Source organism: Aethalodelphis obliquidens, unplaced genomic scaffold (genome assembly GCF_003676395.1).
Source record: "Aethalodelphis obliquidens isolate GAN/ISIS:26980383/991018 unplaced genomic scaffold, ASM367639v1 scaffold55, whole genome shotgun sequence".
NCBI lineage: Eukaryota > Metazoa > Chordata > Mammalia > Artiodactyla > Delphinidae > Aethalodelphis > Aethalodelphis obliquidens.
Window position 1 is genome coordinate 5,687,629 of NW_020837999.1, and position 27,517 is coordinate 5,715,145.

The 27,517-nt window shown below is 45.9% G+C and overlaps 1 protein-coding gene and 1 long non-coding RNA gene across 2 annotated transcripts in view; one reads left to right on the forward strand and one right to left on the reverse strand.

The window, feature by feature from the left end:
* LOC113609179 (uncharacterized) overlaps nt 1-27,517 on the reverse strand; it is a 314,685-nt gene that overhangs the window by 160,791 nt on the left and 126,377 nt on the right. The gene's annotated exons all lie outside the window — the stretch shown is intronic.
* Nucleotides 1-27,517, forward strand: part of TNR (tenascin R) — an 83,782-nt gene that overhangs the window by 6,552 nt on the left and 49,713 nt on the right. Inside the window, exons 3-7 of the mRNA XM_027086249.1 lie at nt 4,198-4,461; nt 7,764-7,879; nt 10,103-10,253; nt 15,475-15,744; nt 21,155-21,340. Of these exons, the coding sequence (XP_026942050.1) occupies nt 4,198-4,461; nt 7,764-7,879; nt 10,103-10,253; nt 15,475-15,744; nt 21,155-21,340 (987 nt within the window). The remainder of the gene's footprint in view (nt 1-4,197; nt 4,462-7,763; nt 7,880-10,102; nt 10,254-15,474; nt 15,745-21,154; nt 21,341-27,517) is intronic.

A 27,517-nucleotide genomic window follows, 5' to 3' on the forward strand; every position in this document is an offset into this window, starting at 1 on the left:
GTCCCAAATGCCCTAAGAATTGCTGGTGACTTGAAATTTGGAATGGCTGTTTCTGTCACCATGACAGGAGGAGTCCCACACAGGAAACTTGGAATCAGCATGTTGAATAACAAAAGGCAGGCCCTAGAGAAGCCTTTCTTTTTTTTTTTTCTTGTTGTTGTGCTTTTATTTATTTATTTATTTTTTAACATCTTTATTGGAGTATAATTGCTTTACATTGTTGTGTTAGTTGATGCTGTATAACAAAGTGAATCAGCCATACGTATACATATATCCCCATGCCCCTCCCTCTTGCGTCTCCCTCCCAACCTCCCTATCCCACCCCTCTAGGTGGTCACAAAGCACCGACCGGATCTCCCTGTGCTATGAGGCTGCTTCCCACTAGCTATCTATTTGACATTTGGTAGTGTATATATGTCCATGCCACTCTCTCACTTCGTCCCAGCTTACCCTTCCCCCTCCCCGTGTCCTCAAGTCCATTCTCTGTGTCTGCATCTTTACTCCTGTTCGGCCCCTAGGTTCTTCAGAACCATTTTTTTTTTTTTAGATTCCATATATATGTGTTAGCAAACGGTATTTGTTTTTCTCTTTCTGACTTACTTCACTCTGTATGATAGACTCTAGGTCCATCCACCTCACTACAAATAACTCAATTTTGTTTGTTTTTATGGCTGAGTAATATTCCATTGTATATATGCCACATCTTCTTTATCCATTCATGTGTCGATGGACACTTAGGTTGCTTCCATGTCCTGGCTATTGTAAATAGTGCTGCAATGAACATTATGGTACATGACTTTTTGAATTATGGTTTTCTCAGGGTATATGCCCAGTAGTGGGATTGCTGGGTCATATGACAGTTCTATTTTTAGTTTTTTAAGGAACCTCCATACTGTTCTCCATAGTGGCTCTATCAATTTACATTCCCACCAGCAATGCAAGAGTGTTCCCTTTTCTCCACACCCTCTCCAGCATTTATTGTTTATAAATTTTTTGGATGAATGGCCATTCTGACTGGCATGAGGTGATACCTCATTGTAGTTTTGATTTGCATTTCTCTGATGATTAGTGATGTTAAGCATTCTTTCATGTGTTTGTTGGCAGTCTGTATATCTTCTTTGGAAAAATGTCTATTTAGGTCTTCTGCCCATTTTTGGATTGGGTTGTTTGTTTTTTGATATTGAGCTGCATGAGCTGCTTGTATATTTTGGAGATTAATCCTTTGTCAGTTGCTTCATTTGCAAATATCTTCTCCCATTCTGAGGGTTGTCTTTTCATCTTGTTCATGGTTTCCTTTGCTGTGCAAAAGCTTTTATGTTTCATTAGGTCCCATTTGTTTATTTTTGTTTTTATTTCCATTTCTCTAAGAGGTGGGTCAAAAAGGATCTTGCTGTGATGTATGTCATAGAGTGTTCTGCCTATGTTTTCCTCTAAGAGTTTTATAGTGTCTGCCCTTACATTTAGGTCTTTAATCCATTTTGAGTTTATTTTTGTGTATGGTGTTAGGGAGTGTTCTAATTTCATTCTTTTACATGTAGCTGTCCAGTTTTCCCAGCATCACTTATTGAAGAGGCTGTCTTTTCTCCATTGTATATTCTTGCTTCCTTTATCAGAGATAAGGTGACCGTATGTGCGTGGGTTTATCTCTGGGCTTTCTATCCTGTTCCATTGATCTATATTTCTGTTTTTGTGCCAGTACCATACTGTCTTGATTACTGTAGGTTTGTAGTATAGTCTGAAGTCAGGGAGCCTGATTCCTCCAGCTCCGTTTTTCTTTCTCAAGATTGCTTTGGCTATTCGGGGTCTTTTGTGTTTCCATACAAATTGTGAAATTTTAGAGAATCCTTCTTAAAAGAAGTTTCTTACCTCTAGGATAAGCACCAGTCTGGAATTGGTATCCTAAACGATAGTCTGAATTATTCACTGATGTAGTTTATTTTTGAGGGCTGTGTATAAATGAAGGAAAGCATCTGGTACAATCAGTGACCCATCCTACAAATTGTAGGGGAAAGAACACATTAAGTATAGATCTTGGTTTGATAATCAGCTCAGCTATGACCCAACTCCCTTACTTTTGGCAAGTCCTTTAGCCTGGGTCTCAGTTTCTCCATTTGTTAAGTTGGGATAATTATATCTACCCAATCTACCTCATAGAGCTGCAATTAAAGGATTTTTTTTTAAAGTCTAGTTAGATGGTTTATCTAAACATGTTTTATAGACTGAAATGCTATGCAAATATAAAGTGGTATCGTACACTGGCTTAGAGATTCTAGAAGCATTGTGCCTGGGTTCAAATCCTAGCTTCTGTGTTTGCTGACTCTGTGACTCAGTTTTCTTCTCTATAAAACAGGGGTAAAAATAATACCAATTCCATAGTGTTGGTGAGAGGGTGAAATAAGAAAATCTATGTCAGAATGTATAGCATTGTCCTTGGTGCATAATAAATGCTCTATATAACCATGCAAAATACTGATAGTTGTATATACCAACTCTTCTTTCCCTGGTCCAGGAGTCATCTGGTATGCATTATACAGGCTACCCCAAAGATCTTAGTGCAATTCAAAGCTTTCATCATGCCAGAGTTAGAAATGATATATGCTTATAAACAATCATTTGAAAGTTTGATTATTTAAATTTCATTTACATTCATCTAGTTTTATAAATTCTAAAAAAATAAATTAAAAATTTTTTTGTTTTGGTCAACATTTGCCATCTTTAATCAGAGGAAGCTCTGCTATCTAGATTGTTTTATACCATTCACAATTTGGGGCAAAAGCAATCAAAGCATATGCCCAACATTGTAAATATATGTTCCTAATTTCCATCTTATGAGTCCTCATTTACACCTCTGTCAAGAATTTGAGGCTGAGCACCACAGGGAGCGCAGGCACCTTCTTTTCACATGGCCCTGTGACTAGCAGCTGCCTCAGTCCTCTGCTCTTGTAAAGGTGAAAGAGTGAGAATTCTCAGAGGAGAAATTCAATACCAATGACAACTTTTAAACTAACCAAAACCTCCACTGCATATAAATTTATAAGTTAATTATGACTATTTAAATACTGGCCTGATCTTCGAGTTAATCTATGGGCAGGTCCAATTACAGGTATACTGGCATTAATCCTAATTGATCTTAAAGTTTCAGTCATTTAATACCCCCACTACTGGTGAATCTTCACTTCCCAAGGGAACCATACATGAAAGGCTATTTCAATGAGGTTTAGTTTTTGGTGATTCTCTGAATAGCATTTGAAAAGTAGAACAAGAGAGAAAAGCAAAGCCCTCAAGTATGCTCCTTTCTCATCATCCCCAAAATCAAGGCTAATAAAATTTGTTTAACACGAGTTACATTTCTTTCAAAACTTAAACAGTCTCCTTTTAACAGGGAAAATAAAGTGTTATTGAATGTCTTCATCAGTCCATGGTATCTAGGATTTACTGTTTTGGCTTCTTGTATTTTGCAATATAACCAGGAATAAGCCTTTATTTCCACTTGCCAAATCAAATACTGGCTCCCAGGGTAATCTGGTAACAATAATTTATTAAACTACCAAAAATATTAGCCAATGTATGCTGTTAAATATCTAACAACTAGATCTCTGAGGGAAAAAATAAAAAGCCCCACTTTGTAGCATTTGCCAACTTCCATGGTGTAAATACTCCCTCTGTGGCCAATTTCAAACTACCAACATGAAGTCACTAAATGTAGAGTTGGAAACAGCTGTGCATTAGCACACTGTTACATAGTATTTCTACCAGAGAGATACAACACATGTAAATTGACTCAAGGGCATAGATAATAGTAAAATGTAGTGAAGTAATTTGCCAGTGATGAGTTTGGAGTATTCATAATTTTGTTTTTAAGATAATTTACTTAATTGTAAGTTAATACTGAGTACAATTTAATCTTTAATAATGACTATTTAAAACTGTCTTGCAAAATTCGACAATCAACTTTCCTGAGCCAGTAGAAGCTGGCTCCAGCACACCACTAACTCACAGCCCTATAGGGATGGGAGTACTGAGCACAGAAAAGATAAGAACCTGCCTGCAAAGGGAATTACCAATCACTCAAAGGCAATGAGCTGAGCAGAAAATACAGACAGGGCATGTGGGGTGAGATGTGAGGAAGGAAGTTGGGTCCAGGATGGGGAAGGCAGTCCTCTGAGCTCATGCTATCTGTGTATTGCCTCCTGGTAGTTGCCCCTCCAGAGGACTTGCGAGTGGCTGGTATCAGCGACAGGTCCATTGAGCTGGAATGGGACGGGCCGATGGCAGTGACGGAATATGTGATCTCTTACCAGCCGATGGCCCTGGGGGGCCTCCAGCTCCAGCAGCGGGTGCCTGGAGATTGGAGTGGTGTCACCATCTCGGAGCTGGAGCCAGGTCTCACCTACAACATCAGCGTCTACGCTGTCATTAGCAACATCCTCAGCCTTCCCATCACGGCCAAGGTGGCCACCCGTACGTACCATTTCCCCATCCTGTTTCATTCTTCTTTTCTCCTACAGGAGACCATGGGAATTCATGATAGTAGTGTCTTTTCTTAATTCTTCAGGGATGCCTGCAATAATCATTGCTCTTGAGGGGAAGGGCTTCCAACGTGACCCACTTAGGAAAGGGTACCTCATTAAAAAGGCACTTCCAAAAATGAGTTTCCAAATCTAGGCAACCCCTATCAATTATAGAACCAAAAGGACAAAAAGTACTTTAATTATTGAGTTCTGACTTGTTATAAGCTAGTCTGATTAGAAGTCAGGGAAAGTATGAGACTTATATAGACTTCAAATCTAGTTAGAGACTAGAAACCAGGAGATATGAGATAGGATGTATAATAAGCAAGTGTAAATGGTATGTTACAGATGGTAAGTGTATAACAGAGTGGAAAAAAAAATCTTATTTAAAACCACAACTGAAAACTCCCACCTCTCCTCATAGCATATTTCTTCGTGATCGTTTATTTAGTAAAATATCCTGATAGTCCATTTTGATTATAAACGTTGAGGCTCTAAAGCATCGTCTAGAAAGACAACGGGGTAAAAGAGAGACAGACAGACACAGACACACACTAAACTCTTCTCCATGAGAAATGGAAGTGTTCTATTTATAATAGAGAAACTGCTATAGGTATGTATCTATATTTTGTATGTTTATTTAAGCACAGAAATTTTTTTTGAAAATTGCATGCCAACTATTAACATTGACTACATCGAAGAGCAGAATAAGAAAGAGATGGGAAGGGGCTGCTATTTAGTTTTCTTTTTACACCTCCGAATTCTTCAATTATCTTTCCAACACCACTTGTCCAGCTCTCAAATGCCAGCTGGGTGTCCAACAATCCAGTTCAATTCAGTTCAGTATCTATCCACCTGGAGTTAGCATCAGATCCCACAAGCTAAGTCCTCAGTCTCACAGGGCCTCCACGTCAGTTGCCTTCACAAGTCCCAGGTTGTCACCAGGACTTCTGACTGACCAGCTATAAATTTAAGGAGTTCCCACAACCCCTGCTTACTTTTGGTAATTCCTTAGAACTCACAGAGCTTTACTCTCTATTACCAGTTTCTTATAAAGGATACAACTCAGGAACAACCAAATGGAAGACATGCATAGGGTGAAGTATGGGGTGTGGAGTTTTCCACGTTCTTTCTGGACAAGCACCCTTCTCAGTACCTCCATGTGTTCACCCACCCAGGAGCCCTCTGAACCCCGTCGTTTAGGGTTTTTTTTATGGAGGTTTCATTACACAGGCATGATTGACGAAACCACTAGCCATTGGTGATTAACTCAAGTCAGCCCCTTTCCCCTCCCTGGAGGTTGGGAGGTGGGGCTGAAAGTTCCAACCCTCTCTCTAAATCATGCCTGGGTTTTTCTGCAGACCAGCCATCTAGGAGGTCCCAACTACCAGTTATCTCATAATCATACAAAAGATACTCTTATCGCTCTGGGAATTCCTAGGGTTTTGGGAGCTGTGTGCCAGGACAAAGACCAAATACTTATTTTTTATTACATAATGCAGAGAATTTAGCAGTAGCAGGAAATGGGAACAAGATGTGACCATGAAACATAAGCCCCTGGGTTGGTAAATGGGACTTATCACCAAATATGGGATGAGAGATCTGAGCCCATTTTATGTAGCTCTTAAATGACAAGAAGGTATCTGGGTAACAAATGTCATGAAAGTTCAGAATAAGAAGAGGTTGAAGTAGGAAGAGTTGGCCTTGAAGTCTTCATGGAGGCCCAGGGACTTGAGTTGTGCTTTGAAGGATGTAAGCACAGGGGCAAGCAGAGGGAAAAGGATTTAAGAAGTCATTTTGTCCCCTTGCTTTTCAGGTGACAAAGATCCTGTTATAATATTGGACTCCCCCTATGAATGCTGCCTTTTTTTAAATATGCCTGTAATTATCACTGTTTATATTTGACCTTTTTCTTCAACTCCTCTAGTGCCTGAGAACTAATTTAAAATATTTGCAATGATTGTGTAGAGAGGCAGGTCACCATCTGCCGCTTTTCCCACCTTGCTCCAGGATGGGTCAGCTCAGCAAGAGCCTGGCCCGACTCCCAGGCGTCTCTTCTCTGATCCACGTGCACATGCCGTGACGAGGTTTCCATCTCCCATGGCCTTTATTACACCAATTCAGGGCATCCCCTCAGGCAAGCTCCCAGGTGACAAGGACAGAATCATGTAAGCTCCCCTGACACGCCTTCAAGCGGGTTCAGAATCAGCCCTGCCTTTCACCAAGAAGCGTGAGGAAGCTTCCAAACAGGAAGGATGAGAATCTGTCAATTTTCCAATGGAAATATCCCAGGAGAGACACAGCTGAAATGGGAGCAGGCTCGCTGGAGAACTGAGAAAAGTCGTGCTGTCGTATTTCAGGGCTGGTAATTGGAACTCCATTAGGACAAGCATACTTCCACCTGTGCCTGTGCGTGTGCGTGTGCGTGTGCGTGTGCGTGTGTGTGTGTGTGTGTTGTTGGGGAGGGGACCAGGGGGGAGGGTGTAGGGAATGGAAAAAGAGGGAGATAAGCAGAGGAACTAAAAATGAGACACATGAGGCAAAGGTGAGTGAAGGAGAGAAGGGAGAGAGAATGAAGGAACAGCTGGAGAAAAGAAGAAGCTAGTGGAGTGAGACTGAAAACCCCAGTATCTACTACTGTCCCTTGATTATGCCCTTGCTTTGCTTGTATACATGAAATGGAAATTTCAGACCATCCTAGACGATTTGAGCTAAACGAGATATTCTTAGGGCACATCACGTGATCGAGAAAAGCATTCCAGACTATATTCTGAAGTTGGCTTTCTCCACGTCTTTCATTACTCTCTCTGTGCCACGGTTTCCTGGGTGTGAAATGGAAACAGTGATGTTAGCCTTTATATTGTCTCTCGGGAACCCTTAAAGCCTCTGAAGACAGTGTTCAGTTTCTCTGAAAAAGGCACTATGTTAAATGCCAAGATTCACCACCTTAGTAAGGAAAGGAAAGTGTGTTTTTTTTATTTTAATAGTAACCTATTATGTAACAGAAAGCATATAAAAGTATTTATTAGGTTATGTTTGTTTACTTTATTCGTATCTTCGCCCACACTGAGTGCCAAGACCACAGTGACATGGGCTGATCCCTTACCTGGAACCCACCACCTCTGTAATGAGATTGGGATAGCCTGCCCATCACACGCCACCACACCCATGGCGTGGAGGGAGCCCCAGGTAATGCTCTCTGCCCCTGCCAGGGAGAGCCATGACATGGTCACCCACATTGCTGTGTTCCAGATCTCTCCACTCCTCAAGGGCTACGATTCAAGACAATCACAGAGACCACCGTGGAGGTGCAGTGGGAGCCCTTCTCATTCTCCTTCGATGGGTGGGAGATCAGCTTCATTCCAAAGGTAACCCCCACCTGTCAGACTGCCGAACAGCCTTATTTGGGGTATTCATACCCTCAACTTGGAATCGGGGCAGCAAAAAAGGCACTCCCCCCAATCTCTCTCTCCATGCCATCAGGACACAAAGGGGCATTTTGTGGGTATATGGGCTACAGAACATTTCTTTCATAAAGGCTTGGTAAGGACTGAGTAATGGCCCTGAGCCTGGCACCTGAGCCTTGGATGACAAGAGAATGCGGAAGCAGCCACCAGCCCCGGCTCTCTGCTCAGAAAGCTCTAGGGTTTAGCAAGCTGTCATTTTAGCAAGTCTGAAAACTGAGACCTTCAAAAAGTTGGGGTGTCTCTTTAGGACATAAGAAAAGCCAAACTGAATCGGTCTTATGATCAACCCACAGCTTCCTTCTGTGCCGACAGATGCCCCAAAAGTCAGCTTGCGTGGCTTCAGTCTCTAAAGGTCAGAGATGTAACACAAAAACACCTTTCACAAACTATTCATTGAGAAAATTTTTCCTTAAGCAAATTATATTATTAGTCTTTGAGTTAAAAATTATCCCAAGAGTCCTTTGCATTCATCAAAGCAGTATTTTATTTTATTAACCCTAAAACTACTTTTCTAAGGTGCCAGAGGCGCCTGACTAGTTCTAGTTTTCCAGGATTTATTAACGCCACTGATGGTTTCCCTAACTATACCACTCATAAGGGTATAATGTTTAATCATAGTCCTTTCCTCTGTCTTCATCTTTCAATATCAAAGAGGATTTTTTCAGTCATTCATCAGACTTAATGACAGATGACACATTTGTGGCCGATGAGACTACGATTTCACCATTGTTTTACTTCAAAATTCTTAGAGGCATGGACTGTTGGGACTGATGACCCTTCATTTTATATCTAGTTTGTTTAGTTTATAGAGACTAAGACTCAGTGAACTTAAATGATTTCAGACAGCTAGTTGGTGGCAGGCTTAAAAGAAGAATTGGGTCTCCACTTCCTATTCCAGGGCTCTGTCCACTTCTCTTATGTGGATATAGTCATGCCATGGCAAGCTAAATACATTGAAGCAGACATTCTCTACACATACGTTCTTATATGTCTTATCTGCATTAAAATGGCCAGTAAAGTATGGTGGGCAATTGGATTTATAACAGGGCAGAGAGAATCATGTCACTCTGCCACTCAGGCAGGAAAAAAACCAATGCCAGGTTTGCCTGTTTTATATCCGATATGTAAAACTCTAAGAGTGGGGCTAGCCAGAGCATGCCAAGGTCATATATACAGCCACAGAGAAAAGCTGTATCATCTGTAGGTTGAGGCCAGTGGGAGGTCACGCTGATTTATAAAAGTGTGGCTATAAATTACATAATAGGGCACTCCAGGTGACATGAACAGAGACCAAAGAATAGTGGAGAAGTGCAGTGCCACAAAAAAGAGCCCTCTTGTCGCCTCCATTTCCAGAGGCACACAGAGAAAATGTATAATAATAGGCAAACAGACAGACAGACAGGTGGGTAGAAAGATACAAAATCCTGGACCCAGCATCATCAAGTTGATCTTTTTCATTTCCTCTTCCACCAACTTGTCTCTTTCTTCTCTCCTTTGTATTATTCTTTGTTCTACCCCTTTTCTCTTCCTTGTGCTTCACAGCTGGTTGTGTCACGGATTCCTAACTCATCTGGGTAATAAGACAATGACAGACTTTCAGCCAGTGTAACACCATGACAAACTCCAGATACAGCAAAATAACAGCTCCAGCTCATTAAAAAACTGGGAATGTCTTAGTTTGAAACATGTTGTCATGTACATAAAGATGTTTACACACATACATACACAACTAGACTCTTCTGAATAGCCAAGGGCATGCTCACCATGATAAATGCCAAAAACTCTCATAGATGGTAAGCACCAGACATTTCATTTTTGGCAAGAGCCAATCTACATCACCTCATGACTAATTTTTATTGGCAAACTCAGTAGACTCAGGAGAGGCCAAAGAAATGTTCTTGAAAATTGGTTCTCCGTTTGCCAAATCCTCATAGAGTGGTGGCATTCTTCTTGATCCTGCTGGGAGTCATTCCTGGCCCCAGACCCTCAGCTGTCAGCCTGGAGGGCAGAGAAGTGGTCCCCATCTTTAATCCACAGTCGGTGTCCCACACATTTCCCTCCCATTGATTTCCTCTTTTGCTTTCTCTGCTTCTCCCTTCCCCCCTCCCCACCCCTGCCCTACAGAACAATGAAGGAGGGGTGATTGCCCAGCTCCCCAGTGATGTTACATCCTTCAATCAGACGGGATTAAAGCCTGGGGAGGAATATACTGTCAATGTGGTGGCTCTGAAAGAGCAAGCCCGGAGCCCCCCTACCTCGGCCAGCGTCTCCACTGGTGAGTGCCCCCAACCTTTCACTTTATGGCTAACCATTAGGTCACTCAGGAAAAACTGCAGACGCACCCAGGAAGTAGAGAGACAAAGGGGTGCTAGGATTTCTCCCACAGCTGAGATTAATTTGGGTACCTGGAGACGGAGCTACTCGACCAGATGCTCGAACGTCTTCCTTATCCTTGCAAGCACAAAAATCTGCAAGAGTATTCTACGGGGAAATTCTTTGTTAAGATCTCCAGTGTATGTCTTCTGATCTTACTCACTAAGAGGCCTTGTTTGTCAGCCCCTAGTATCTTGAGCTTTGGAGCCAGCAAGAGCTAATTCACTCTTATTTATTGTGAGATTTGCAGAAAGTCATTTGACCTTCCCAAACCTTGATTCATTTGACAATGATGAACTTCATAGAAATGACATGAGGATTAAATCAGATAAAGCACACAAAGTGATTAGCACTGTGTCAATGACAGTGAGTGCTCGAGAGCTGGTGTGTATACATACACTCAGAGAACACTTTTAGAAGTGAGAGCGGGAAACGTCGTTCAAAACCAGTAATTGTGGGTTGGGTCACTGTTCAAGGTGATGACTTAAGTTGATTATTATTTCACCCCCACAGTGCCTCTCATGCAAGACCATTATATTTCTAGGTTTGATTAATTAACTGTATCGCATTTTGCTCTATTGTTTTCTTAGCTGACAAACGATGCTGTAAATTAACGATTATGATGCATGTGTGTGTGCCCTCACGAAGAATTTCTCAGAAGTTATAAATAGCTTCTGGTATCATTTTTGGCCCTCATTTTATTGATGGGAGGGTTGAAACTCGAAGGTTAAGCAATGGTCCCTGTTAGTAACAGAGACTGAGGTAGGCGAATATTGGTACAGCTTTATTTTTCATAAACAGAAACTGACACCTAAGAAAACCAGTCATGAGTGCGGGACAAAGGCCAAGTTGGCCAGAAAAGGGAATCACAACGCTATATAATGAGCCCATGTTTATGGATTAGTGATTCATACTTTGTTAATTGGATCCAAACTAAACAGCATCAGGTGCTGAGGCTTAAGCTCAGACTAGAAAACACTGGTTTAAAACTACTGTGGCATTAGATTATGCTCCACTAGAGCACCAGTTTTCCAGGGCCACGCCTCAAGGCAAGGAGGAAGTGGAGATGCAGGTCTCTAATTACTCCCACTCCCATGCCCCTCACACCCTCCAACCGAGGCAGCTCCACTTTTGTCTGTTTTATGTTTTGTACAATCATTTAAGATTTTGTTCTTTTAAAAAAGAATATTAGCCCTCTCCTCCCCCAAAGGCTTTAAAACCACTATATTAATCCAAATACATTTTAGAAGAAACGCTATAGCCCTAAAGTCTAAAAGTACTCTGGACACCAGTGTCCAGGAATCTCTCCAGACACCAGTGGCCCGAGTTTTTCCCCAGTTCTGCTTCCCAAGGTTATGCTGGACCCTGAAGGGTTGATTTGGTAACACGTGTAGATTCTCCTCTTCTGATGCGGAATGTTTCAGGGTCCCCAAATCACTTCTGTGATTTGATATTAAGAAAGTATTAGTAGGAAAAAAAAAAAAAAAAGCTAGAAGATGGTTCATGAGAGGGCAGAGAAGAACATTACAGAGGGAGGATGCTTTTCTTCCAAAGTACTGACAGCACTTAGAGAAGACAGTCCAACTCTGCTTTAGTCTTCTACTTAAAACCACATTTTGACAACATTTGCAGTATTTTTTGGTTTGGAATTTCCTTAAGATTAAAATTAAAAGTTCCAGATCTAGTCATCTGTGGTAAAGCCAGGCAGAATTTTTTCAATTAAGAAAAAAACTCCTAGTTCATATTTTGGGATTGTGTACAGAATTACGAAGAAATGGAAAGACAAATATTTATTCCAGTTTACTTTTTGAGTAGGATGTGTGTTTGTTTAAAAATTAGGGCCTAACTTGAAAGTAAGCTGATACCTCCTTGACTGGAATGGGACATGGTTACCCAATGGCCAACTGAAGGGCCGAATCCAAGGACGGCTGCAGAAAAGATGGTTGGCTCCCAGCCCTGTCTGCTGTTTTTAAGAAACGATTGTTTAATTATTTCCCTACGCTTATGTCTGACCCACACCAACCCCCTGCTGCTAAGCTCTGAGTCCTCATCAGGCACGCAGGCTGGCTTCTTCCAGGCAGGCCATTTTGGGAATTCAAATTACAAGACCTCCTGCAGCCAGAGTCCTCGGTGCTACACAGTCACATTTTAATATGAGCAATCATTATGATTAGGATTTGGGGACTTAAAAGAGCTGATGGACAAAAGCCTTACATGGTCATTTGAGTTTTGGTGACATCTTTTTTTTTTTTTCAAGAAGCTCCAATTCATTGAAATGCTTCACTTTCTTTCTTATGCATATAGAGAGTCATCTATTTACTTCATTTACTCAACACCCATTTACTGAGTGTCTACTATGTTTCAAGCACTATGCTTATTCAGCAGTTAGGAGATAATTTCCTCCGTCTCATTATTAAATTAAATGGAATTAAAAAGGCCCAAGTTACCTAAAACCACTAAACATAGCGTGCAGAAAAGAAAACATCTGGATATATTCTGTTAAATCTCATTATTACTCCAAATATGAAAAACAGAACTTCACTTTCACTCCAAACCAGGTGGCACCAAACCCAAAATGGTCTGGTGATTTTCATTTTGGCTGGTGCCAGACCAAAACTCCTAAGATGCTTAACAGAGAACAGGACTGGGCTACACCCAGAAGGAGGGTGGGGTACCCAGCGAAAGGCCCAACTCAGAAAGAGAGAGAGGCTCCAAGTCAGGCTGAGACAGTCCTGAGGGAGACACTCCATTCTGGAGACAGACGAGGAGGTGGTCCAGTGCAGACTGGTTAAAAAAAACAGAAAACAGTCTTCGTCAAGACTCTCTGGTAACAAGGGAAAAACACTTTCTTAAACTAGCTGTAGCAAAAAAGATAATTTACTGGAAGGACACAGAGTGTCTTATGAAACCCCAGGGCCAGAAATGCATCTGAGTCTCACAAAAGACTTGAACCAAAAACTGGACAGTCAAGAACCGAGTTATTCTCTATACCTTTCTAGAAGCGCCACAAGGTCACTCACTTCTGCTTCTCTCTGTGTATTTGCTCCTAAAATTCTGCACCCAGTTCCAGTATGTGTGTGACTGGGGGAGGGGTTCCCCACACCAAGCAATTCTCTACAACACCAGCTGGGTGTCCTACCATTCAACTCAATTCCAACACATCTACCCGGAGAGAGCATCGGATTCCACAGGTTGGAGGGCTCAGTCCCACAAGACTACCCTCCACTTCTGATGCCAATCACGAGTCCAGGTTGTCACCCGTGCTTCTGACTGACCAGCTACAGATTGGAGGTTCCTACAACCCCTCCTTGGGTTTGATTAATTTGCTAGAGAAGCTCATATAACTCATGAGGAAACTCATTTTCTCACTGAATTACTGGTTTATCACAAAGGATATTAAAGGATACAAATCAACAGCCAGATGAAGAGATACACAGGTGAGGTCCTGAACAAAGGAGCTTCTGCTCCTGTGGAATTTGGGGCCCACGGCAGTGGCACATGGAAGCATTCTGGTTCCCCAACCTGGAAGCTCTCCAAACCCAGTCCCTCTGGGTTTTTATGGAGGCTTCATTACATAGGCATGATTGATGGACTGACCAGATGTCAGGGGTGGGACTGAAAGTTCCAACCCTCTAATCACCTGGTTGGGTCCCTTGGCAACCAGCTTTCTCCCTCGCGTTATTAACATAACAAAAGACAACTTGATCACTCTCATCACTTAGAAAATTCCCAGGGTTTTAGGAGCTCTGCGCTAAGAAGGAAAACCAAATATGTATTTATTGAAAAATCACCTTTTCCCCTTTCTCCTCTGCTCTCGCTCTCGCTCTCGCTCTCGCTCTCGCTCTCGCTCTCTGTCTCTCTGTCTCTCTCTCCCCAGATCAGATGTTTTCTATTATTTGTGAATATGGTAGAGAATGGCCAGACCAGCCCTGGCTCTACATGGTCCAAAACCAGCTAACCAGAAAGCCAGAGTCTGTGGTTCCAGTTCCAAATCCTTGAAGAATATGAATATTCATGTTAATCAGCCCCAGCTAGAGGGGTGTAGTCCATAATAAATGCAAACATGGAAGCCAGGCCAGCTCTTTTTAGAAGGTAATGAGTAATTCAAAGGAGGGCACGTCAGCCATCCAGACACACCCTGAGGAGTTGAGAACACCATTTTCTATTCTACTCACTAAGCCCTTTCTATTTCCCTTCTACATTCTCTCACCTTGCCCCACCGCCACCATCATCTAATTCAATATGAACAGGACCCCAAGTGGGTGCTGGAACCAGGGTGGTAGGACCCCTAGGAAACCAACCAGCTTTTCCTAGGTAACACCATCCCACAATGGTGTTCCCTTCAGGTGCTCCGTGCCAGAGGCCAGGACTCACGAGGGACACATGCTGAATAACCTGGAGGGACTGTGTGTGACTGCAGTGCCCTCCTGGCTCAGGAATACGCAAGAACCGGTGTGGAAAAAATAGCCCACAAGACGCTGTTCCAAAACAGAGATCCTTGTTTTTACAGAAGAGCAAGTTTCCCCAGAAGGCATATTTCATATCCACAAATACAAATGTCTGTTGGGTTTTTGACTGTCTTAGCAGCTGGTTGACTGAGTTGTCGGTACAGCTGAGCAGGGACGTCTTCTGGATACTCGTGATGCCCTCATTGGCAACCAAGTTGGAAGTCTCAGATGTTTAGATAGGGCTGCTAATTTCATAGGTCTTTCCTTGGGGCTCACGGAATGTGAGAGCTGGGCAGCTGGGCACACACGAGAAACACAGTTCTCTGTTGTCTGTCCCATAACCTCCTGACAGAACAGTGCTGACCCTCTCAAGCCAGTAAGTGCCCTTCCCCTGCCTAAACTGGGAAGTGCCAATCCTAAAAACCACAGCCCCGTGACAGCAAGATTCAGGGGACCTAAGATCCAGTGTCTGTTCCCCCACTGAAAAACCATGTGTCCTCAGGAAAGAGATTTTATCTCACTGTGTCTCCATTTCCCCATCTGCAAAATGGGATGATAATACCTATTCTCTCTCTGACCGACCAGGCTAATGTAAGGAGGAAAGGAAAGGAAAGAGCTTCAGTCAGAGGCTCACTTCTCAAACTTTTTTTTTTCTATTGGATCTTTCTCATTTAGTCATTGATGGGCCCACGCACATCCTGGTTCGAGATGTCTCCGACACTGTAGCCTTCGTGGAGTGGACCCCACCTCGAGCCAAAGTCGATTTCATTCTCTTGAAGTACGGCTTGGTGGGCGGGGAAGGCGGGAAGACCACCTTCCGACTGCAGCCTCCCCTGAGCCAGTACTCGGTACAGGCCCTGCGACCCGGCTCCCAATACGAGGTGTGGGTCAGCGCAGTCCGTGGAACCAACGAGAGCGAGTCCACCACCACCCAGTTCATAACAGGTGAGGCTATAGGTGGGGTGGGGCAGGGGTGGGGAGCAGAGCCTGAGGAGGGGAGAGGGTGCTGAGCCAGCTGGTATCCTCATGGCAAGAGGGGCATCCAGGGAGAGAGATGACGTGTGCTTGGGCATCCACGTATCACAGACACTGCAAGAAGGAAGCGAGAGGTTTCAGGGCATCCTGGTGAGGTCACATCTCAGGGCAGAGGAGCGCACAGCACCAGTGGATGGGAGAGCTGGGTTCCTGTCCTACCTCTGCTACCAGCCAGATCTGTGACTTGACAGAAGTCTCTTCCCCTCAGGTTTCAGGTTTCTCCTTTATAAAATGAAAAGTTTGTCCTGAAGTCACTTGACATCCCCGTCGCTAGCCCAAAGGGAAATTTTGTGAGGGTTCAGTACCCCTTCCTGGAGTCACTTTATTGCAATTTGCCGGAAATGGCTGTAATGACTGCATAAATCCACAGTGACTACACCAGCACAATGGCGCCCCTTGGAGTTGTGCAAAGCCGGGCCTGCATGCCTGGAAGCAGGCCTTCCACCTGAGAGTCTGTGACTCATCCTGCCGTTTGCGGGCACCGGCAAGAAGGCTAATGTAGACCCAGCTCCAATAGTCGGGAAAGGCCAGACCTCACGACCTGTTCCCTGGCTCTCTAGGAGCCCATCAGGCCAACCAGCTAGTGGACAGGTAGGTCAGGCACCATCCGAAGACAGGCTCCCTGGCACTCTCACTGGGTGATCGGGGGCTGTGATCCGACAGTGAGTCTCTGTCTAACCCAGATACCCAGTCTCGGCCTCTCTGCCCTGTTGGGGGGCAGCAGGGGGGTGGTCACACATCAAGGAATGTCTCCAACAACTCCCCAGTTGTTGCAGAGATCAAAGGAAACTGCCGGCTTCTGTAAGATCTAAGAACCAGCATCCCCTGATGGGGTAAAGTAGGAGGATCACTAATTCAGGCATCCTACATTGAGTGGTGGCCTAAGAGTCTGTTACGGGATGGGGTAAGCCAGCCAAGGGGCTGCAGGGAGGTTCAATAAACAGCACCATTACCCTCCACCTGTGTTTAAAATCAGCTGATAAATAAGGCAAAGAGTAAGACAGATGGAGGCCAAAATATCCCCTAGATTGGAGCATGTAGCTTAGCGTTGGATGGGCTCGCCAACGGATGAACCCTGTGGACCTGGGCAAGACCCCCATCTGGCGGAAGCTGTGGGGCTACGCAGGTTAGGGCTTACAGCACAAAGGAACAAGCAGAGGCCGATCCCCATGTGCAGACGGCTCCCATGAGAGAGGGTAGCAGGAGGGCCGTGCCCAGGCCTGCTACAAAACTCACCATGGAAGCAAGTCCGTCTTCCCCAGCAGAAGAAAGAGGGAGGCCAGGAATCTCATAATGGGTTTCCCTCCACCCCAAAGGAAACATTCCCTGTTACAAGGGAGCAAGCATGGACACTGACGAACCAGAGACGGCAGCTTGATTCTGAAAGAGGCCCTCTCAGGTTTGCTCTCCAGCCCCTGTGTTAGACTCCACCCCAGCCACGGGTCGCTGGTCAGATGTTTTACTGAACACACGTTGGGATCCCCAGCGACTGTGCATATGTCTTTAAAATAAAGGGACTACATTCTGCCCATTTCTCTTACCGTCTTTTCCCACACTGAACCAAACCTGCTCAGGGCCTCACACACAAGCTCCCTTCTTGGTGAATTCAAGGTCAGCCCTGCCCACCCCCCAGCCTTCGCACCCCCAGGACACGGTCTGCTCCGGTGCTGGGACCTCCTGAGGGCCATGAGTCCTGCATTCTTTTTTAATTTCAACACAGTTTTTGTGTGAAAAGTGGTTTCTTTGTGCTTTACTCACATAAGGAGTTTGAAGAGGCAGAAAATGAGACGAGAGCTCTCCAGCAGCAGGACGGAAAGCATAATTCTTGATGTTTACGTCAACGAGATGGAAGCAGGACTGGCTGGTGGCCCAGGAAAATTCCAATCAAGACAATTACATTCTGCCTCCTAGAAGCTCCCCCGGAGTTTCCGTTCGTTGCGTGATTCTCTGTTTGCGGTTGCCTGGAGGATGGGCAGCTGCTAGGTGGCTACCTTCTGCAGGCAGCAGCAGCCCGTACCTCCAAGCTGCCCCCCTCTGCCCGAAGCGGATGAGGGGGCAACAGGGGTGGGGTGCGTTGCCGCGGACAGCTTTGCAGCCCAGCTCTCAAGGCCTGGGGTTGGCAGGTGCTGGTTGAATGAGGAGAAGGTGCCTGGACCCTCACGGCAGGGCCCTCAGTCATTTCAGAGCTCTGCTTAAACTCAAATTAGCCAAAGTGCTTTTCCAGGTGATGGCTTCAACACTAGGAGCGCACTAATTGCACAGGCAATTAAAACGGGGATTTGCTTCCTGCGTGGTGAGCAGATCTGTCTGGGTCTTAGAGCCGCTTGGAAAAAGGAAAGCACCGATGGAAGCCCACTAAGGCCAATGGTTAGAGAGAAGGCCGCCCAGGGAAACCCGGAGGCCAGTCTCCCGAACCTCCCTGCCCTCCGTAGCTCTGGTTGCAGTTGCCCTCATGGGGGCATTCCCGGGACTCTTTTGGTGGATCCTTTGGCAAACCGCAGGAGAGAAGCACGGAACAGATTCTCAGCCCTTGGAAGGGAGCCAACACGTTGATCTCAGACTTCCAGTTTGTGAGACGATACATTCCTATCCTTGAAGCCACCCAGTGTGTGGCCCTTGGTGGTGGCAGCCCCAGGAAACGCAACAAAGGCCCAAGTCACAACAGCTGGAGCTCCCACCTGCTGGGCAGGGACTGTACTCCTGGATTCTCCAGGAAATGCCTCCACAAGTTCAACCTGGATGGCCCTTGTCAGCCAGCCAAGACCAGCTGCCCTCAGTCAAAGCTGTTCTTGTCCCTGTACCACCTGGCCCCAAGCATCCTCAAAGTCCCCAGCTGGAATATTTAACAAGACTTTCCCAAAGGCTTTGAGGGAGCAGACAAGACAGAGAACTGCCAGTACCCATTCAGCCACTTCACATGTGCTTAATGAACACCTAGTAGGTGCCAAGCACTGTCCTAGGCAGTGAGGATGCAGAATGAACAAGACAGATAAGATCCCAGTTCACAGGAGTTACATTCCAGGGGGGGAAACTAAATAAGGAAGAAGGAAAGAAACATATGGGATCATTTCAATCACGAGGATTATGCTAAAAAAATGAAATGGATGATACAGAGGGAGTAGTCAGAAAGGCCTCTCTGAGGAGCTAAAGTTTTAACCAAGACCTAAGTGACCTCAGTCATGTGAGGGTCTGGGGAAGAGCGTTCCAGGCAAACGTACCAACCAGTGCAAAAGCCCTGGGGTGAGAATAAGCTTGCTGTGATTCAGGAGTAGGAGAGAGGCAGTGCAGCTGGAGCACGGTGAGTAAGCGTAGAATGTTCCAAGGTGCCACCTGAGAAGCAGGCAGGGCCAGATCACGTAGAGCCCTGCCACGATTAGGAGTTCGTAATAGGAAGCCGCGGAAAGTTTTCAGCAGAACTGCTTGATTTAATTTATGTTTTAGAGGTGAGAGTCTACAGCTGCAGCCTCTCCACAGGGCCCCCACTGGACACCTGGCTTTACCTTGCCCCTAGCTTGCTGGTGTGTTGCAGAGACCAGCACAGCTCCCACTTGCCAGGGTGCCCTTCAGCTGCGCCTCCTAGAGGTCAGGCTTCAAGACCTAGGGGGAGCAAACCATTTCACTCCACCCCAGTCCTAAGACATCTGCCTTCTCCAGCCCTCATTCTCAGGATTGATCTCCTTGGGGATCATTGACATTGGAAATGTCCAGTCCCTTCAGAGGAAACACTGCTGCCTATCCACAGGGCACAGGTCCTAAGGCCAAAAAAGCAAAAAACAAATCCATAGTCTAACAAACATTTCCCAGGTCTGAGGTCTTTAGTTGTGAAGAGCAGTAGGTAAATACAAGACTCAACCTGAACCTTAAGTGAATCTCTTTTTGCTCCAGTTCCATTCAGGCCACACACCCCCCAAGCCCCACCCAGTCCTTTGCCAGCCTCTCCTCCCACGTGAGATTTAGGGATCTGCAGCCCAGAGCATTCCTCCTACATACCCCTCTACTCAAGCTCCTCTTTCCATCCAACTGCTCGAGAAATCCCACACACAGCACGTGGATAATGCACAGTTTCCAGCATGCTAAACCCACACTGAGTAAGGAAACGTTTCTCAGAAAAATAAGCTGCAGAGGCATAAATCTGCTAAAAGATTCACCCAATTTACATCACTAAACAGAACACTTCTCACCCTGCAGCAGCTGCACTCAGATTGATTCACAACAGTCCCATCTTCTGAAAGAACAATCGGTGGAGACTTGCCTGGCGTTTGCAAATTAAAACAGTCCACTTGAGGTTTTCCCAGAACAAATGGCTGGTCCACTCCAAAGTTAAATTCAAGTCTCAAAGTCAAGACCTATTTGGAACTTTTTAAGTGGCAGGTTGTCAAGACAGCACCTTCTTATCCTGTAAGTTATGTTGTTTCTGCTCAAATAAGCCTGAAGAGATGATCAGTCCTGGAAGAGAGAACCAGCCCCCCACAACTGCAGAAAAGACCCCAATGCCAATGGTCTTTTCATTGTTGTGGAATTCTTGGAACCCCAAGGAGCAAGCATTGGGGGCGCCAGATTGTTGGAACTCAGGGAGAGCTTTGGAGGCACCAGGAAGCCAGCCCAGGACTTGGGCACCTAATTTTGTACCAGGACCATGCTACTCACTTCTACATGCATTGTCTAATTTGTACAACTCCCTGAAAAGGCAGTATTATTAGCCCATTTTACAGATGTGGCCATCAAGACCCAGTGAGATGAAGACTTGCCCACGGTCCCATTACAATAAGAGTTGGAGGTAGGGTTCAAACTGGGACCTGGCTCTAAAGCTGACTGATTTCCAATACGTCACATCCCCTCTCTACATGCAAAACTTTCAACAGTGTCTATACAAGTAAATCCAGGGGAAGGCATCTTATACTTCAAAATCTTGCAGTCAATCCTCTGCTTTTTGCTCAGTGATCAAATTTGAAATTATTTCATCTTAATCACTTGGATGCCATCTCTGATTTCCACTTTCCAGGGTTTCTCTTGCTTAGTCTCAACCTTATGATACTAACTGGTTCATTCTTCAATTTCTAGAACACCACTAGAACTCCTGAATGGGAATGGGGGACGTGTGAAGTGTGTTGATATCTAACTCCTGAGTAAAACTCTCCAACCTGCCCACGTAATCTGTCATGGCCAACCTGGCAGACCAAAAGCTGAGGGGCAGCCCCTGGGTTCACTCAAACATGAGGCAGAGGGTCATGGACTCTCACCCCAAAGCCTGTTCAAGTTCAAGATGCATGACAAATGCACATTATCCCGTGTGATGTTGGTGATGTCTGGAATTTTTTAGAGATTGACGCCCCCAAGAACCTGCGGCTTGGTTCCCGCACAGCAACCAGCCTTGACCTTGAGTGGGACAACAGTGAAGCAGAGGTTCAGGAGTACAAGATTGTGTACAGCACCTTGGCAGGCGAGCAGTACCATGAGCTGTTGGTCCCCAAGAGCATCGGTCCAACCACCAGAGCCACGCTCACAGGTAAGTAAGGTCCTGGGGGCATGGCAGTTCCTGAGTCCATACCCTCCCAGCTCTCTCCCCGGCTATCCAACCCCACATCCAACTGTCGCCAAATCCCATTGACTTAATCCCGAAAGTACCTATCACATACGTCTGCTGTTCTCCATTGTACTGCCATCACCTGGTCTAAGCTACTACCCTATCTTGTCTTCGCCACTGCGATAACCTCCCCACTTTCTCTCCCCTCTGCTCTCCTCTCCTCTTCACTCCATCAGTTATCTTTTCAAAATACATTTCCAGGGCTTCCCTGGTGGCGCAGTGGTTGAGAGTCCACCTGCCGATGCAGGGGACACGGGTTCGTGCCCCGGTCCGGGAAGATCCCACATGCCGCGGAGCGGCTGGGCCTGTGAGCCATGGCCACTGAGCCTGCGCGTCCGGAGCCTGTGCTCCGCAATGGGAGAAGCCGCGACAGTGAGAGGCCCGCGTACCGCAAAAAAAAAAAAAAAATTACATTTCTGATTATGCCATCCCATTTTGCAGCCATTTCAGGGATTCCGACTGCTCTTGGGATAAACTCCAAACCCCTGCACGGCCTTGGTTTCCTTACCATCTTCTCCAGTCTCCTCTCCCTCCCGCGTTCCCTGGTGCCCCCTGTGCTCCAGGCGCACAAGTCTACTTTTTTCAGTTCCTCAAACACCTTCTCCCTCCTGCCACAGTGCTTGGCACGTGCTGTTCCCTCTACCTGCCAGCCTCTCCCACCACCCTCTTTACCTCGTGACGTCTGCTTCCCTTCCAGCTCTCAGTTCACCTGTCACTTCTCTGGAACCCTCCCTGGTCCCCAGGCGAGGTCAGGTCATCCTGTCTGGCAGCCTCATCTTACTGGTTACCACTCACAGCACTCCTCAAGTTATCACTGTACGCTTGTGGGTGTGATTATTGGATTGTCAGTCTCCATCTTAGACTAAACTCTGTGAAAGGGGGACTATATTTGGTTTCACTCATCATGACTCCCCAGCGTTCAGCACAGCATCTAGCACTTACAGGTCCTGGATAAGTGATGAACGAATGAATAAACGCATGCATGAATGATGAGAGAAACTGCACATGTTCACTATGACTGGGGCATAGGCTACAAGAGGCCAGTGATAAGGTAAGAGCCGGTTATGCCTTATGTACCCTATAAAGAGTGTGAGTGGAGGGTTGTTGAAAGGTCTGAAATAAGATGATGCAATGACCAGATTTGGGCAGCTACAGTGTGGAGAACAGACAGGAGGAGGACAAGGCCAAAGGCAGGGAGAGGTCAGGCGGCTGCACGGAGTCAAAGAGAGAGATAATGGTGGTATGAACTAAGACGATGACCCAGGTCACCATGACGCCTGGCTGGGGAGCATTCAGGGTCCCCATGAGGATGTGGCGTCCAACCAGTGCTCCTCCTGGGGCCTTAGACACACCCGCCAGGAAAACCTACCTGCTGGACTTTGCTGAAAGGTAGATGGCTGGAAATGTGGGGCACAGTTTTCAGATGGAGACTGTGCAAAGCAGCCATGGACCAGGGGCCACCAGTATGCTCGCAGAGACTTTGTTTATCCTGTGTCTTGGCTTCTTGCAAAAGCATTAGTAGACAAGAGATCCACACAGAAGAGTGCGTACAGTAAACAAGGGCAGTATAATCAAATCTGTTTTCCTCCTGAACTGAAATCCCAGACCACGTTGCCAAATGAGGCCAGTTAAAGTAAATATAATAAATGTTTTTTCCAAACAGACGCACTCCTCAAACACAGCAAGGAGATGGAAAGATATGCTGACCAAGCAGGTTAATGGGGGTGAATTAAACATAGCAGGAACAGACCATCTGGCACAGAGCCTTTACAGAGAGCTGGAGACATTCACAAAAATTAAGCTAAACAAAAACCCCTGCAGTGATACAGGAGGGAACTGGTTCTAGGCGCAGCCCATCTCTGCCCAGAGCTGCAGGCTGCTTTGGCAATTAGCAATTTTACAAAGATGATGGCTAGTTGTTTGGATGGAGGACACACTTTAAAATCATGAGATATAGAGAAGAACTCAGTCACATCCTACTAATAATCATCCTATTATTTCCCATTACCGGGGGCGGGGGGCGGGGAAGAAGATTCTACATCCATTTGATCATCTCTGTTATTCCAGGCACCTTCACATAGTTTTAGCTTATTTAATCTTCACAGCAACAACTCATGAGGGACAGGTGAACTAAAATATTGCCTGCCGCATCAGTAAACAAAGGATGTCACAGCCATCAGCCGTCACATCATAGGCGCCCCAGTCAGCATCTCCATTTTACGGATGAGGAAATTGAGACTCAGGGATTTTGGAAACTTGCCCGAGTTCACAAAGCTAGCAAGGGGGCTGTGACTCAAAGGCAGTTCTGAATTCTAGTCAAAAGTCCCCATCCCTTTTCATGGCTGCTCCTACTAAAGAAGTAACATGAAAGGAACAGTCAAATCTTGCAGACTTACAAGGAATGGAAAGGTTATTAGTGAGGAGTGAGCTCAGATAGGTTGATTTTTTTAATATTTGAATTGGGCTTATGAAATAAAATTATAAATATATATTACACATAATTATCCCAGGGAGCTCACTGCTGGGAAGATTTATAAAGGCAAATAGCCTTATGTGATTTAGAAAGAGATTAGAGGAATGTAAGGAAATCAAGTATATCTGTACTTGCTGAGATGCAGATTACAAGGATTGCTGGCACTCTCGCTGTGGTAGCTGGGGAAAAAGAAGGAAGGACCTGGAAGGAAGGAAGGCAAAAAGAGCGAGAAGTTTGACCCCAGCTCTAAATAGTTGTGTTTTCTCCCTCATTCTCCAACTTGGATGCTAAAGAGGAGAGTTTTTTCAGCTTCCGAGACTTGTTTTTGTTTTGGGGGGATTTGTTTGTTTGTTTGTTTGTTTCTAGTTCCAAACAAGTTATTTGCTTGTATATATAAAACAAGACCCTGGACTCAGTGGGAAGGGCATTCCAGGCTCATCTGAAGCAATTCCTCCCTGGCCAGAAAGAGTGTGAAGGACTAGAAACTTCAGCTGTCCCCACCCTCCTTATCCCCAGTCAAAAATAACTGCAACCTTAGCAAGAAGGTACCATTCTCTCTTGTCTCAGTTTTATTTGAATGCTCGGTCCTGTGGGACATGTTAAGAGCTGGGACTCTAGACTCTGTATCTAGGCCCAGTTACTCACTGTGGGATTTGGAGCCATTGACTCGACCTTTCTAAGCCTCTGTTTCATCATTGGTAAAAGGGGAATAATGCCACTTACCTCATAGTGTTTGATGGGGCTTTAATGAGATCATGTACTGAAGGAGTTTAAGACCATTCTTCTAACACAGCAAAGTACTCAATACGTGGATGATGGTGATGATGATGGTGGGGGGAAGGAGGGGCGGGAGAGGAGGAGAAATAAGGAGGCAGAGGAGAAGGTCTGTGAGCTAACGGATGCTTTGGGACGATCCCCTGTAATAAGTGTGGCACAGAGTGGAGACCCTGCTTCTCAAAGTGGGGTCCGGTGGCAAGGGCACCACCCCAGGAGATGTCAGAGCCCTCTCCCCCTAGATCTGTGGAATCAGAGCCTGCATTTTACAAGCCCCTCGGGGGATTTGTGTGCACATTAATGGTCAAGAAGCACTCACTTAGAGCATGGTTTCTGAAGTCACCCACTCAGGCTTGAGACCAACTTCACTGATGTGCATCTTTGGGCAAATTTCTTCAATTTCTGTGCTTCCGCTTCCTGGTCTGAAGGACATCATGTCTACCTCATAGGTTGTTGGGAGGATTCAATGAACTCATATATATTTATATATCTGAGCACTGGTACATAGAAAACCTTCAATAGCCATTTGACCTTTTATTGTTTTTAATTCCTACAAAACTCAGCCTGGATCTCTGGCAACCTGGCCTCTCCCAGGCAGAACTTCACAGACCCTTTATTCTCACAGCCAGCTGACTCCAAGTCCTTCAAGTCCTATGGAATCTGTACTGGATACTCCTTGCAGAAGCCCTTGTCTCTGCAGCCGCCACCTACCCCTTCGCTGTGGAATGCAAGCCCTTCCTGACTCTGGGGCTCAGAGTCACACGGCGGGCTCACCGCACCCCACTGCATCCTCCATCATGTACCTCCCCCTTTGCAACACAGAGACCAGGCTGGGGCACAGAATACCAAACATTTCTTTTCCATTATTCTCTCTAGGCAATGCCCAGCAAATTCCCTCTGGAGTGTGAATTTGTTTCTCAACAACAGACTCGGTGTCTGCAATGATTTTTTTCTCTGCTCTGGTGGCTTCTGCGTCCTTAATGATAAAGTCTTTTTTTAGGCTCAGCCTCTCAGCCTGGACCATGTCTGCTTGGCCTGTGAACCATATCTGGAGTCCCAAAGGGGTCCCCGAGTGTTATGTACCTTACAGGCTCACCAAGGGCCCTCTAGGTTAGAACCAGAAGCATGTACCAGGAACTGGCACCATCACTGTTTTCTGAGTAGCAGTGAAAAACCATAAACCATACAGAAAACTCCTAGTGGAGGGACAGAGGGAGGAAGGGAGGGAGGAGGAAAGGAAGGAAATTTTCATTCTTTGACTGGAATTTGATTCAAAAAACAAACAAAAAACCAAAACCCTGCCTGTGACCAATGCAAATTATAAACACTGCCCTGGTCTCTTGTCTGAGGGGACTCCACTAACCTGTCATCAGAAAAGCCTGTGCCTTCGGTGTTTTGCGAACAGGGGAAAGGGGTTTGTCTTCAGTCATCTACGGTCTCTTGCCTGGTCCTCCCTCAGGAACAGAAGCCCACACTTGAGGACCAGGAGAAGGGCAAAAGGAACTGGCCCGTATGGCCACATGAGCACTGGGCTCTAACCCCGCTCCGGGGCCCAGTCATCACGTCCCTCACCCACTCAATGGGGCGCCCCCTACACACCTCTTGATGATGCTTCCCAACCAGCTGCCTCTCTGCACAGCGACTACCCGTATCTCCAGTCAACAAGGTGCTAATCAGAAAACTCATCACCAGGGCTTAGGAAGCCCAGAGGCTTGAAGATTCCTACAGACTTCATGGTGCAACAATGGATCGCAAGAAAACAAAGACCTGCAGCCAGCCACACACGACACCCCACACACACACACTCACTCACACACACACACTTGCACAAGGCTGATGTGTGCAAGCATGCCCCAGTCAGGCCCTGTGAATTGCCGCCTTCCAGGCCTCTGGTTGCTGGGGACAGGAAACCAAGGCCTCTACCAAATCCCTCATCGTCTCCTTGGGGCTCAAATGGAGATCTCGTGGTGAGAAGGTGGGCTCCGCGAGGTGCTTGTCCACAGGAAGATGTTCCATGAAGAAATCCGAGACCCCCAGAGGAGTCCAGCTAGCAAATCAGCGCTGACCGAGGCACTTGACGTTCACTTCACCCTGTCTGCACTCCCTGACATGCCAGGGCACAAGCTCCGGACCGAGTGCCAGACCTTCAATGCCCTGCAGGCTCCTCTGAGGAGGAGGAGTCAGGCAATGGGCCCGGGGCCTGGGCCAGATGGTGCTCATCCTGCTTTGGGCGAAGTCACAGTGACCCCAAGTGGTCACTTTGGTAAGGCACCCTCTGAGCACAGCGCCACCTTCCAGGGGCTGCAGAGACCCAAGCAGAAGAGAGGAGATAAGGGGCAGTGGCTTCCACGCCGTCCTCCTCCTCACAGCTGGCATGTAAGGGCATCTGTCCCCTTATTTGCATTAAAGGGCTTGCATTAGTGCAAGGGAACCAAGAGTAAAGCCAGGTGGGAATTTTTCCGTTTCTGCTTTGACTTCTTCAGCAGCGAATGCTTGTTTACAGCAAACACCCGGACATGGGATGTTCCTGTAGGACAGGGAGTGAAGACCCATGTTCCTCATTAATCCCACTGGCAACAAGAAAGTTGCATCTGAAAACAGTCCTTGGTGTTATGATTTTCTTTTTAAATATAAGTTTGTAGGACCAGTCCCTTCCTTAAAGTCAGCATAGAGTCTTCTCTTGATGCTCGAACATCATCCCCACCCAAAAAGTGGGGAGATGTCCTCCAAAGCCTGACTCATTCGGGGAACCCTGGAGAAGCACCTGCCATTCCCCGAGAATATCAGAATGCGGAGCCTGGGAGCTTACATCTCAGTACATTGAAAGGTAGATTGTTGCCTATCTGGTATGA